This window comes from Malus sylvestris, chromosome 14 (assembly GCF_916048215.2).
Source record: "Malus sylvestris chromosome 14, drMalSylv7.2, whole genome shotgun sequence".
NCBI classification, from domain to species: Eukaryota; Viridiplantae; Streptophyta; class Magnoliopsida; order Rosales; family Rosaceae; genus Malus; species Malus sylvestris.
This window is the reverse complement of record NC_062273.1, coordinates 15502012-15514297: the sequence shown is the minus strand read 5'-3', so window position 1 is coordinate 15514297 and position 12286 is coordinate 15502012. Positions and strand designations below refer to the sequence as shown.

The 12286-nt window shown below is 38.3% G+C and overlaps 3 protein-coding genes across 3 annotated transcripts; 2 read left to right on the top strand and 1 right to left on the bottom strand.

Annotated features, from left to right (window-relative positions):
* Positions 1-360: 360 nt before the first annotated feature.
* On the bottom strand, positions 361-930 carry LOC126599047 (uncharacterized). The gene has a single exon (XM_050265415.1). It carries the CDS (start codon positions 928-930, stop codon positions 361-363), a length of 570 nt encoding a protein of 189 aa, XP_050121372.1.
* An 849-nt stretch (positions 931-1779) lies between these two features.
* Positions 1780-9178, top strand: LOC126599578 (beta-adaptin-like protein C). The gene is made up of 15 exons (XM_050265975.1): positions 1780-1995; positions 2660-2857; positions 3517-3630; positions 3806-4056; positions 4190-4325; positions 4427-4606; positions 4737-4829; positions 4937-5148; positions 5248-5311; positions 5468-5647; positions 5946-6038; positions 6411-6817; positions 7074-7263; positions 7341-7544; positions 8664-9178. The coding sequence occupies exons 1-15, from the start codon at positions 1909-1911 to the stop codon at positions 8961-8963; spliced, it is 2709 nt and encodes a 902-aa protein (XP_050121932.1). The 5' UTR covers positions 1780-1908; the 3' UTR covers positions 8964-9178.
* A 142-nt stretch (positions 9179-9320) lies between these two features.
* LOC126599579 (uncharacterized) lies at positions 9321-12286 on the top strand. Its single transcript, XM_050265976.1, has 5 exons — positions 9321-9944; positions 10480-10563; positions 10897-11046; positions 11545-11608; positions 11750-12286. The coding sequence occupies exons 3-5, from the start codon at positions 10963-10965 to the stop codon at positions 12028-12030; spliced, it is 429 nt and encodes a 142-aa protein (XP_050121933.1). The 5' UTR covers positions 9321-9944; positions 10480-10563; positions 10897-10962; the 3' UTR covers positions 12031-12286.

Sequence of the window (12286 nt, the reverse complement as noted above, 5' to 3'; positions counted from 1 at the left end):
ATGATTGAAAACGCTTTTAGAAAACATGTTTTTGAGTTTAAAAAGAACTTAAAGTGTTTTTTTAGGAAACACTTAAAGTGTTTTTTCTAAATTCAATTGCATTATATCTTTTTTTTAAGAAGAAGAAATTTATTAAAGCTTAAAACCTCTAATACAACCGTTTCTCATACAATCAAAATTAAAAGCCTCCATAGCCGAAGTTGGAAGACAAAAATCCCAAAAATGTGGGTTGGCAACAGTGAGGCCCACGTGAGCTAATGCGTCCACCACGAAATTAGCCTCCCTATAAATATGCTTTCAACTGATATGCTGAAATTCAGAAGCCAACCATTTAATGTCCTCTATGATAGGTTTAAGATGCTAAGGGGGCATCCAAACATCTTGCACCACCTGGATAACAAGCTTAGAATCCCCTTCCACCATCAACTTCTTCACACCTTTGTGCCTAGCGAACAAAAGCCCTTCCTTTAAAGCAACGGCCTCCGCAACCAAAATGGTGGTGCCATCAAGGTTCAATGCCCCCGCACCAACATGTTGCCCCTCCTTATTTCTAAGAACAAAAACAGCTGCAGAGCAATCCAAACTAACCGACCCATCAAAGTTTAATTTCACATAGCCATAGGGAGGAGGACGCCAGCAAATGGGGTGTTGGTGGCAAGGATCACTCCTAGAGATCTTCTTACAATTAACCTTAGAAAAAGATAAGCCTACACTTGCGGCAATAGAGATACTCCTAGCTGAATTAGGAATTATACTTCTAAAAACTTTATTATTTCTATCATTCCATATTTGCCAACAATCCAAAATAGCTTTACTAAGATCACCCAAATCATTGCATTCAACATTGTCAATTAGTTCCATCCAATCTAACACATTATTAAACTGAGTCAAATTATTCTTCCAAGGACTTACCGGATAGAGGTTCCACATTTCTTTAGCATGCTCGCAATTAAGAAAAAGATGATTTTGAGTCTCATCCTCATTGCCACACATAGGGCACAATTTGCCAATATTTTGAATAAATTTATTCAATCTCATCCTAGTATGAAGTTTTTCATAAGTAAAAAGCCATGCAAAATCTTTTACCTTCGGAGGTATCATTAACTTCCATATCTTCTTAAGGAGCTTCTGCCTTTTAACTTCTTGATTTATTATTACTCTGAATCCAAGTCACGAGAACTCACCAGTAGAGGAGTGTTCCCACACGAAATTGTCACTTTTATTTTGAAGGGAAATAAGGACCATACAAATTTTCCTCACAACATCCAGGTCCAACACTTGGGAGAGACGAACTCTATCCCAATTTTTATTATCAATAAACTCACTCACTTTAGTGTTCAAATTTATGTTCTGTCGTTGATTTTCAGGAATTAGCTGGAACAATGGATAAGAAAAAAAATCCAATGATGGGTCCAAAAAAAGGATATCCTCACCATTACCCACAACCCATCTAATTCCTCTGTTAATAACATGTCTACTATTCAAAATCCCTTTCCAGGCCAAAGAGTGGCTCTGCTTGACTTTGCAACTAAAAAAATCATCCTTCTTTTAAGTACTTTCTTTTAACAATTTGCACACACCAATTGCATTATATCAAGAATTGATTTTAAAAAAAATTTCAATAAAAATACTTTCAATCATTTTAAACCATTTTCAAACGAGCCTAAAATAGTTTTGAGAAGAATATAATCTTGTAATAAAAAGAAACCGTACCGGTTTGCTATATTCTCCACCGGGTCGGGTTTAACACAAGTCATTTCCCATCGGTTTTATTTTGTTTTTCTTCTACTGTCGTCGTCTCTCTTTAGACGAAGCATTTTGGTTTGACGCAATCAGTTGCAGAGAGAGAGAGAGAGAGAGAGAGAGAGAGAGAGAGAGAGAGAGAGGAGAAGGCTCCGGAGCAAAGAGATGAGCGGTCACGACTCCAAGTACTTCTCCACCACCAAGAAGGGCGAAATCCCTGAGCTCAAAGAGGAGCTCAATTCTCAATACAAGGTCATCTCTCGCTCTCTCCTCTTTCTCTCTCTACACTCATATTTGTATGTTCAAATTGATCTGTGATCTACTTCTATTAGGGCTTCGATTCTTCGTTACGGTGTTTTGTTGCCAATCAGGGATTGGTTCGAGCAGATCTGTTGGTTTATGATTCGAGTTTTTGCTTAAATTACTGTTCGATTTCTTCAAATTTCATTACTTGTCACCCCGGGGTTTTGGAATTGTGCGGATCCGACACGGAATATGTGTATTTTACCTGTAGTGAGCTTAGTGTTCTCTTTGGTGCTGGCAAAATAAATGGAAATGGAAACGAAAACGAAAGCGTAAATGGAATTCTGCTCTTTTGTTTTTGTTTTTGTTTTCTTCTCGAGTGAGTAGAATTCGAATGCAATTCCTTTTTCTTATTTGGTAGTAACGAATCGCAGCATGTTTATTGCTCAAAGTGCAGTCAATTGTAGTTTTACATGATAATTTTACATTTCTGATATCGGCATAGCTTATAAGTTCATTCCTGTGATTTGTTTGATTCCCATCACAGTACCCTCGTTTGCACCATTAAATTTGATCTTTTTAATATTGGGCCTTTTTTTCAGTTCCGAATTATGTTTCTTGTGTACTTTGTTGGAGACTGAGAGAAAATAATCGTCTTATATGGGTGGTACAGGATAAGAGAAAAGATGCCGTCAAGAAGGTGATCGCAGCAATGACTGTTGGGAAGGATGTTTCATCACTTTTCACAGATGTAGTAAATTGCATGCAAACAGAAAACTTGGAGCTGAAGAAGCTAGTCTATTTGTATCTGATAAATTATGCTAAAAGCCAGCCTGACCTAGCTATACTTGCGGTGAATACATTTGTCAAGGTAAAACTGCAATGGAACGTTCAGTTTTATACAGTTTGCACATCTTGATGTCAGAATCTGTCGCCCAGCCAACATGTTGGTGGATATGCTGATTTTCAAATTCATATCTTCTCATAGTTTTCAAGTACCACACACTTGCATGTAATCAGGTCAGGTCAATTCAGACATTTTTACAGATGACTTATATGCTTTAGGAGAAAAGAAAAGATAGGTGGACTATAGCCATTTGATTATAAGTTAACGGGCAAAGAATATGTGATAGATGCTGAAATTGCAATGTTCAAGGGTGTATATAATAATTCAAACAGATAAAGCTAGTGGAAATGGAATTTTTCACTCGATATTTAAATTCCAAGTCTCTAACATCATCTTTTTTTTCAGTACTCAATCTGCTTGAGTTAATTGTCTGTCTTTATAATGGAGTCGATGATGTTCCAAATATGATGTTCAGGATAGCCAAATTGGTCTTATGGCACCTTCACGATAGCCAATGTCATGCTCCAAATATGATGTTCAATAACATCATCTCTTTCATTTTTTTCCCTTTTTCTTTTCTGAAAGGAGGATAATTCCTACTTATGTTGAGAAAAAATTGAATTAAACATTTTTCAAATAATTCTTCGTTTTAATTGGCTTGTGTTGCATGATCAATTATGCAGGATTCACAGGACCCAAATCCTTTGATTCGTGCTTTAGCCGTCCGGACAATGGGTTGTATTCGTGTTGATAAAATTACCGAATATCTATGTGATCCCCTTCAGAGGTGTCTTAAGGTTGATTTTTAGTGCTTATACATTTTTTGCACATGCTTTCTTGTCGAAACTTAGTCTTAAGTTTGTTAATAATTTGCAGCTTGCAATGGTTACTCTTGAACATGTTGTAAAGTAGTTTAATTGGCTTGGCTTGCATCTTGTTATCTGTTTCTTAGTTTTCTTTACTTCATAACAGGATGATGATCCATATGTTCGGAAGACAGCAGCCATATGTGTGGCCAAACTTTATGACATAAATGCAGAGTTAGTTGAGGATAGGGGTTTTCTGGAATCTCTCAAGGATTTGATATCTGATAATAATCCTATGGTTGTAGCCAATGCTGTGGCTGCTCTAGCCGAAATTCAAGAGAATAGTACTAGACCCATCTTTGAGATCACTAGTCACACTCTGTCAAAGCTCCTAACTGCCTTAAATGAATGCACAGAGTATGTGTACTTTTAGTAGTGCTTACTCAATTATTTTTATGTACTGAATACTATTTATGCGGTTAGATCATGTTATCTTTTTGTTAAAATTCCTTTCATTTGTTTATCTAACTTGATTATGATAAGTGTTCAGGTGGGGTCAAGTTTTCATATTGGACGCTCTTTCTAAATACAAGGCAGCAGACGCTCGTGAAGCTGAAAATATAGTAGAGCGAGTTACACCACGATTACAACACGCTAACTGTGCGGTTGTACTTTCAGCTGTTAAGGTGTGGATTTTATTTTCTAATGTTCTGAATCATTATGCCTTCAATTATCATCATTTGGTTACTTCTGTAATTGTTTTGTCTTTTTACCTCTTTACTTGCAGATGATCCTCCAACAAATGGAACTTATAACTAGTACTGATGTCGTCAGAAATCTTTGCAAAAAGATGGCTCCTCCACTCGTGACACTGTTATCTGCTGAGCCTGAGATACAATATGTTGCATTGAGAAATATCAACCTTATAGTACAAAGACGACCCACAATCCTTGCTCATGAAATTAAGGTAAATAAAAATTAGTATCTGTGTAGAATCTTACTGTTTGATCCAATATAACAAGGAGTTGAGACTTGTTATCAACTATGTAGCCAGATTGTAAGCAAGGCAAGCTCGTATAACTCTTGACTCTTTGTAGGTGTTCTTCTGCAAGTACAATGATCCAATTTATGTAAAGATGGAAAAGTTAGAAATCATGATCAAGCTTGCTTCAGACCGAAATATAGACCAGGTATGCAAATCTTGCCAGGAGTTACTATTTTATATTAGACTTAATTGGTTGAAAGTTGTCAGTCTCAAAGGGGAGTTAAAATCATGCTTGCTCCAACATTTCTGCAGGTTTTGTTGGAGTTTAAAGAGTATGCTACGGAAGTAGATGTGGATTTTGTCCGAAAAGCTGTCCGCGCCATTGGTCGCTGTGCAATCAAATTAGAAAGAGCAGCTGAGCGGTGCATTACTGTTTTACTGGAGCTTATTAAGATCAAAGTAAATTATGTAGTTCAAGAGGCCATTATTGTCATCAAAGATATATTTAGAAGATATCCAAATACGTAAGTTATGGGTTTTCATTTTTTAATTTTAAATTTAAATTGAGATGACGAGGCTTCTTCCCTTACAAACTTTGTAATTGATTGCTATCTTGGTGACAGCTATGAGTCCATTATTGCCACTCTGTGCGAAAGCCTTGACACTTTAGATGAACCAGAAGCCAAGGTACGTATGTTTATCTCCCTGATAAAATATAAATCCCCAGCTTAAGATTTATGTTTTTTCTTTTTGTATTGCTATTCAATATTTCACTGCTTTAGCCTTCTGATTTTCACTTCGTGTTTCCATGCTCATGTTCTTTCTCACTCTCTCCCCCAATAGGCATCAATGATCTGGATAATTGGTGAATATGCAGAACGAATTGACAATGCTGATGAGCTACTTGAAAGTTTTCTGGAAAGTTTCCCTGAAGAGCCTGCACATGTCCAATTGCAATTGCTAACTGCAACTGTCAAACTCTTTCTTAAGAAGCCGACTGAAGGACCACAGCAGATGATACAGGTTCAACTTTTGTATTATTCACACATAGTTATCCTCTCTAGCTTCTTTTTCCCGTCATTTGCCATAAATGCCGTATTAGAATGCGTAGTACCGTTATTAGAGCAGCCATTGTTCTGATTTCATTGTTCTAATATAGTGTAGCATCTAAGAGGCGACACTCTTTTTTACTATGAATGAGAATGTCTAAAGTTATATGTTTGTTCTCCTTTTGAAGTATTTCCTTGCATACTTGGACCATAGTTGTATTTTCTAGATATTATCCAAGTAAAGTTCTCACTTTGTAGATCCGTATTTGCAGGTTGTTTTAAATAATGCTACTGTGGAAACAGACAATCCTGATTTGCGAGATCGGGCCTACATATATTGGCGTCTTTTATCAACTGACCCAGAGGTGGGTTTGGCCAAAACGAGTTTCAGTTCTTTCTCATTATAATAACCTATCTTATTTGTTTCCCTCTCTTAGTCGATATATAGTATTTTGTTTCTTTGTCCATCCAATAGTTAATAAATGCCCCTTTTCTTTTACATGTACAACCACAAATTTGTTTTTCTATTTTCATTTTCTTCGGGGGGACAGTTTGGGTTTGAAATCTATTTTGGGTGAAGATTTCTACCGGTTACCATTAATGTGCTCATGCGTATGCCACTTATGTACAATTGGCCTGCAGTGAACCCTTTGCAAAACCATAGTTTGACAATTTAGAATAACATATCCTGTTAGGGTTGTAGTTTTGAGCTCATGGGCACGCTTCTTATTTCACAGGCAGCCAAGGATGTGGTGTTAGCTGAGAAGCCAGTGATCAGTGACGATTCAAACCTGATTGATCCATCTCTTCTTGATGAGCTTCTTGCTAACATTGCTACGTTATCCTCTGTGTATCACAAGCCTCCAGAAGCATTTGTTACCCGTGTGAAGGCCACAGCCCAAAGAACTGAAGATGAGGACTATGGTAGTGAAACAGGAAATTCTGAATCACCTGCTCATGTTGCTGATAGCTCTGCATCCCCAACCGCAACTAGTTCAGGTGTTCCATATGCTGCAGCTAGACAACCTACACCAGTTTCGCCTGCACCTGCACCTGCTGCTCCAGTACCAGATTTGCTTGGTGACCTGATGGGCCTGGAAAACAGTGCTATTGTCCCTGTGGATCAACCTGCTTCTCCCGCTGGGTAAGTATAATCGAAGTTGCATAGTGATCTTATTTATGTGACAGATTCTTTGTTATGTGGAGTGGACTGACTCTGCTGGCTGTGGGTGATATTGCCTTCCAATTTGTGTGAAAATTAGCTATGAGCTTTCGTCCAAAACAAAAAATTGCATATGAACTGTTTGATAAAGCGATCCAGTGGTTTAATTTCAATGCCGCAATAGTCATTGTCCAATGTAAAGTATCAAAATAACTTAATTTTCTGACCTTGATTGCAGACCTCCGTTGCCTGTCGTTCTCCCAGCGTCAACTGGTCAAGGTTTACAAATCAGTGCTCAGTTGACATGTAGGGAAGGACAAATATTTTACAGTTTATTGTTCGAGAACAACACACAGGTTCCACTAGATGGGTTCATGATTCAGTTCAACAAAAATACATTTGGTCTTGCAGCTGCTGGACCCCTTCAGGTACTTATTAAACAAGTAAATTGTGTGAGATTTCTCACCAAATAAAATTTGTAACAAAATACCTTAATGCCTATTAGGTTCCACAATTGCAACCTGGGAAATCAGCGGGGACTCTCTTGCCTATGGTTACGTTCCAGAATATGTCTCAAGGTCCTCCAAGCTCACTATTGCAGGTTGCTGTGAAAAACAATCAACAACCAGTCTGGTACTTTAACGATAAAATCTCATTGCACGTCTTCTTTACTGATGATGGAAGAATGGAGCGTGCAAACTTTCTTGAGGTAAAATCATCATGCACCTTCTGCTTCCTTTCAACTTTTAGTGTAGGGTCGTTTTCATGGTCAATGTTTGAACTTCACGACACTTACTACTAGGGCCCCGTTTGGTATTGCTTTTTTTTCATCAAAAAATGCTTCACTTTAAAGTTAAGCAATATAAAAGTGTTTGGTGAACTCCTACTTATTTTAAAAGCAGTGGCCTGCTTTAATAAAAAGTGGAGTGAGCGTTTAATGAATATTTTCAATTCCTATAATACCTTCATTAGATTTTGAAAAATGACATTGTTTAACCTTCTACACTCATTTTATCCCTAGGGGAGCAAAGTGACCACCACCACCTACCACTACAAACACTAACCTTACACCACCACTGCCATCGTTGCTACCACCATAACCATAACCGCCACCAACTCCATCACAACCGCCACCACCACCATTGCCACCGCTATTGTTGCCACCACCGTCACTGCTATCGTTGCTACCACCGCCACCGTCACCACCATAACCACAATCGGCACCCCTGCAGCCAATACTGCCACAGCCACAGCTGCCACCGCCCCTACCACCATTGTTACCTCTACAACCCAACCACCACAACCATTATTTTGGCACCACCACTGCCCTTGCCACAGCTGTCATCGCCACCACCCTCACTACCATGTCCATTTTTGTCATTATATACAGTTATATCAAACTATTACATTAAAATTTACCGAACACTTTTACAATGCTTTTCATACAACACTTTTAAAAATAGAGTTTATTAAACGCTCAACTGCTTTATTTTACAATGACGTGGTTTAGTTAGACTTGGAAGGGAGCTAAGTTTGGGAGATGATAGAATACGACAACAATGGACACCTAACATCCCATTAGGGCCATTACTACAGCAATGCTTTGCTTTTGTGCCTGGTTGCCGTATTTCCTTTCAGTTAAAAAAACTCGAGAGGAATATGATGGAATGAAGTTGAAGTGGGTCAAAAAGTAGGCTGTTGATTAAAGTGGGAATTTTAAAGCACAAAGTTGTGGTAGAGAAGTTAAAACGGGGGTAAATGTTTTCGGAAAAGCAGTATAGTCTGGAACTTGTAGCACTTAAAACTCTCATGCTTATCCCCGTTGCAGACATGGAGGTCTCTTCCGGACACAAATGAGATTACAAAGGACTTACCTGGAATTGTGGTGAGCAATGTTGAGGCGACTCTGGACCGCCTGGCTGCTACAAACATGTTCTTCATTGCGAAACGCAAACATGCCAACCAGGACGTGTTCTATTTCTCAGCAAAAATCCCTCGAGGAATACCGTTCTTGATTGAACTCACCACTGTCGTGAATAACCCCGGGGTCAAGATTGCAATCAAGACTCCAAGCCCGGAGACAGCACCTCTTTTCTTTGAAGCCATGGAGACTCTCCTCAAGGATTGATTCTGTTTTATATGTTTATAATTTTTGTATCTCTTATGTTTTTTCTTTAGTATTTGTAAACTCAGCAGCGGATGTCGAGTTTTTTTATCTTTTTTCGTTGTCGATCCGTCTGCCATTCTTTGTACTTTTCCTTCATTGCCACTTACATTGACCTTAAATTGTTCAAACTTTTGAGTTATATATTTCAATGCACTGGTTGTTGTGGTTCGATTCAACTCGGTGTCTAATCGTTATATTCTTCGCCCTTAAGTTTGATGGTTCAATTTGCGTGTATAGGATGTGTTTACCGATCACAGTCGTTAGAAATGTTAGCGACAGTTGCCCTGTCCGTGGATGACGTTGAACCGTTGACCTTACAGGCTCTATTTGCATCAATGGTTGAAAGCCATCCACGCTAGTGGCAGATTGTGGTAACTGGCAAGCACGCCTAGAGTTAGTGCTATGGAACCTGGATTTCCAATTTCTGCGTAATTTCTAATCAACCAAAACCGTATCTTCCATTCCATTGATCTTCATATAACCATTGAGAGCTACATATGACCTAATTTGAGTTTGAGGAATGACTAGATGTACACAAAAAATGAAATTGAAAATGAAAAGGGTGATGTTGTTTACACATTCTTGGCGCTAGGCGACTGATCATTGTCAAGAGTAATCCATAACCGTTTAGAACTAATTCACATTGCTGATACACATTTATCATGAATGGATTTCGTGTGAACTTTTAGGTGGACAGTAAACAAAAATGGAAAAGAAAAGGAAGAAAACACGAAAGTGAATGAGCTTCTTCGCAAGTGGCATTCTACTACAGTGGTGAAGAGGAGTATTGCTCTTGCACCACATTGCACGTGGGAACTGAGGAAAATCGCCCAATTTGCATTTGTTTATACATTTTCTCTCCTTTTGGGTCTGAGGCTGTTTTCTTCTCGTCGAGTTAGGGTATCCGAGTTCACTCAGCAATCCCACCAGCCACAGCCGGAGGTAAATCTTCGTACAATCTTTCTCCCTAGTTTCCATCTAGAGCTTTGAAGCTCTTTAACGCTCGTTTGACCAATAAAAAAATGATGTTCATATATAGTTAGAATATTTCGAGTAAATGTGTTTGATTTAACAGCAAACGAAAAGAGTTTCAAGTTTTGATTTGTAGTATCATTTGTTAGGTTCTAGAGAATGCAGAAACCAAATGAGATTTCAAGTATTTTTTTCTCTAGTTTTTTGTTTTCGAAACTTAATTATGCGTTCCATTCAGTTTAATTCAAACTTTTTATAGCTGAATTATGTACTTTTAGGTGTTAATCACCACCTAGAAAGTAACAGTGATCCTAATGAAGCTGTTCATTTGACTAATCTATGAATCTAAAACCAATTTATCACTGATTAATACACCTACATTATTTGTGGCTGGTAAAATGAATATATGGTTGGAGGCAGGGCTTGCTATTGGTAAAATGAACATATTGAATCAATGATATTAGTCCCACAATTGCTCAATTGATTTTGGTGATTATTGACTTAGGTCCGGTTCGCCACACAGCTCTCCTTCACCTGTCAGAGGCCGCCGGTCGAGATCATTGTCGAGGTCTAGGAGAAGTCGTTCTAGGTATACTGGAAATCTCAAATCCCTATTTTTAACCTGTTTTGGTTTTATGGTTTCTGTTTTATCCAAACCTAAATACTCTGTTCAACGCATTTGTGGAAATTTAATGGCTTCCTTTCCATTTACACTTTAGTCCTGATATTCAAGTGAAGCCTTACTACTTGGTTGTAAAAATAACTGTTCTAGCTTCTAACATAATGTTTTTACCTATCTTGTCCTTTCTTTATTAGACTTCACATATTTAATTGCTTCATGTCAATTTGGAAAGTAATAATCTTTCGAGAACCTTAATACATATTATATTCCTAGAGAATCACATATGAGCTCTTGTTTCAGGTACCGGACTGCCATCTGGTTACAGGCCCTCGCAACCAAGAATCTCGTGGATTTGGCTTTGTCGCAATGGAAACTGTTGAGAATGCAGAACGCTGCATCAAATATTTGGATCGGTCTGTGCTTCAAGGTCGATTAGTTACAGTTGAAAAGGTATTAGTTTCTGTCAAATGATCAAGAAAGTTTCTGTGCAGTATGCTGTTGAATTGTTTATACTTTTTTCTTATGAAGATTTTACCTCTTAAAAATGTTGCCTAACAAGTTTTGGCAGCAGGTCTGGTCACTGTAGCTTTCACTATCTAAGCTCTACACAGTCGAAACTATCCCCTTCACGACATGAGTATTTGCGTCGACATTCAATAATCATCAATACAAACTCAACTATTTTGCCGAGGGTTGAACGCCCTTTATTCCTCTCTTTCGTTTGCAACAGCATCTTCCATGGTTGTTATTTACCTTACTATTTAATGCACTGCTATGGACTGTCCTTTGCGATGATTATGATCCACATGGAAGCAGCCGCAAATGGAAGGTACTGTTACTGTTTTAAGTAGATTGTTGACTTGTTTACCTATCTTTTATTCACTTCGAGTCATCTATTCACGTATTTATCTTGCATGACGCTATTTTGTGTTTTGTGTAAATGTGCAGGCAAAAAGGGAACGAGGGAGGACTCCAAATCCTGGAAGGTATCAAGGTTTGAGAGATAAACGAGGTACAGGCATGGATCAATATTCTAATTTTCTAGCAATTGTGCATTGTTGCTGACCTTAACATGGGTTGGTCACAAAACCGAACTCTTACTTAGAGCTTTTGTCACTCCTCTCCCTGTAACCTTTTACACACACTACCGCAGGAGGTCTACTGTGTTATTTTATGCCTGGCCCTCTAGATCTGAACAATCTGCATTTCGGGTGTACAATCGAGTTCGCCATAGCTAATTTTTGGATTAGAGCCTATTATAATGCTTTGTTTGAGTGGATTCACATCTCATGTGAACCATGGCTTACAAAGATGCAGGACGTGATCGTGATCATGACCCTAGACGATAGTGAAGTTATTCACCTCGTAGGTTTCAAGACAGAGATCCTTATTCCGGGGACCGCCGAGGAACATCACTCTCTCGATACGGTATGAGGGTGGATGAACACTGGGACTCGTACAGGAGGCGCAGAAAACGCACCTTGTCCTGTGGCAGAAACCCTAGATAGAGAAAATTAATCCAAATGAGCTTCTGACCGTCCCTGCATTTGTTAGTTTTACACCTAGATGTGGGGTTTTGGGATCTTTAGTACATTTTCACCAAGTATTTTTGCAATGTTGTTGTACTTGTGTATTGTATTTGTATGTTAACAATTTATTCTTAATAAAGTTGTTTACGTCTTCCATTTTA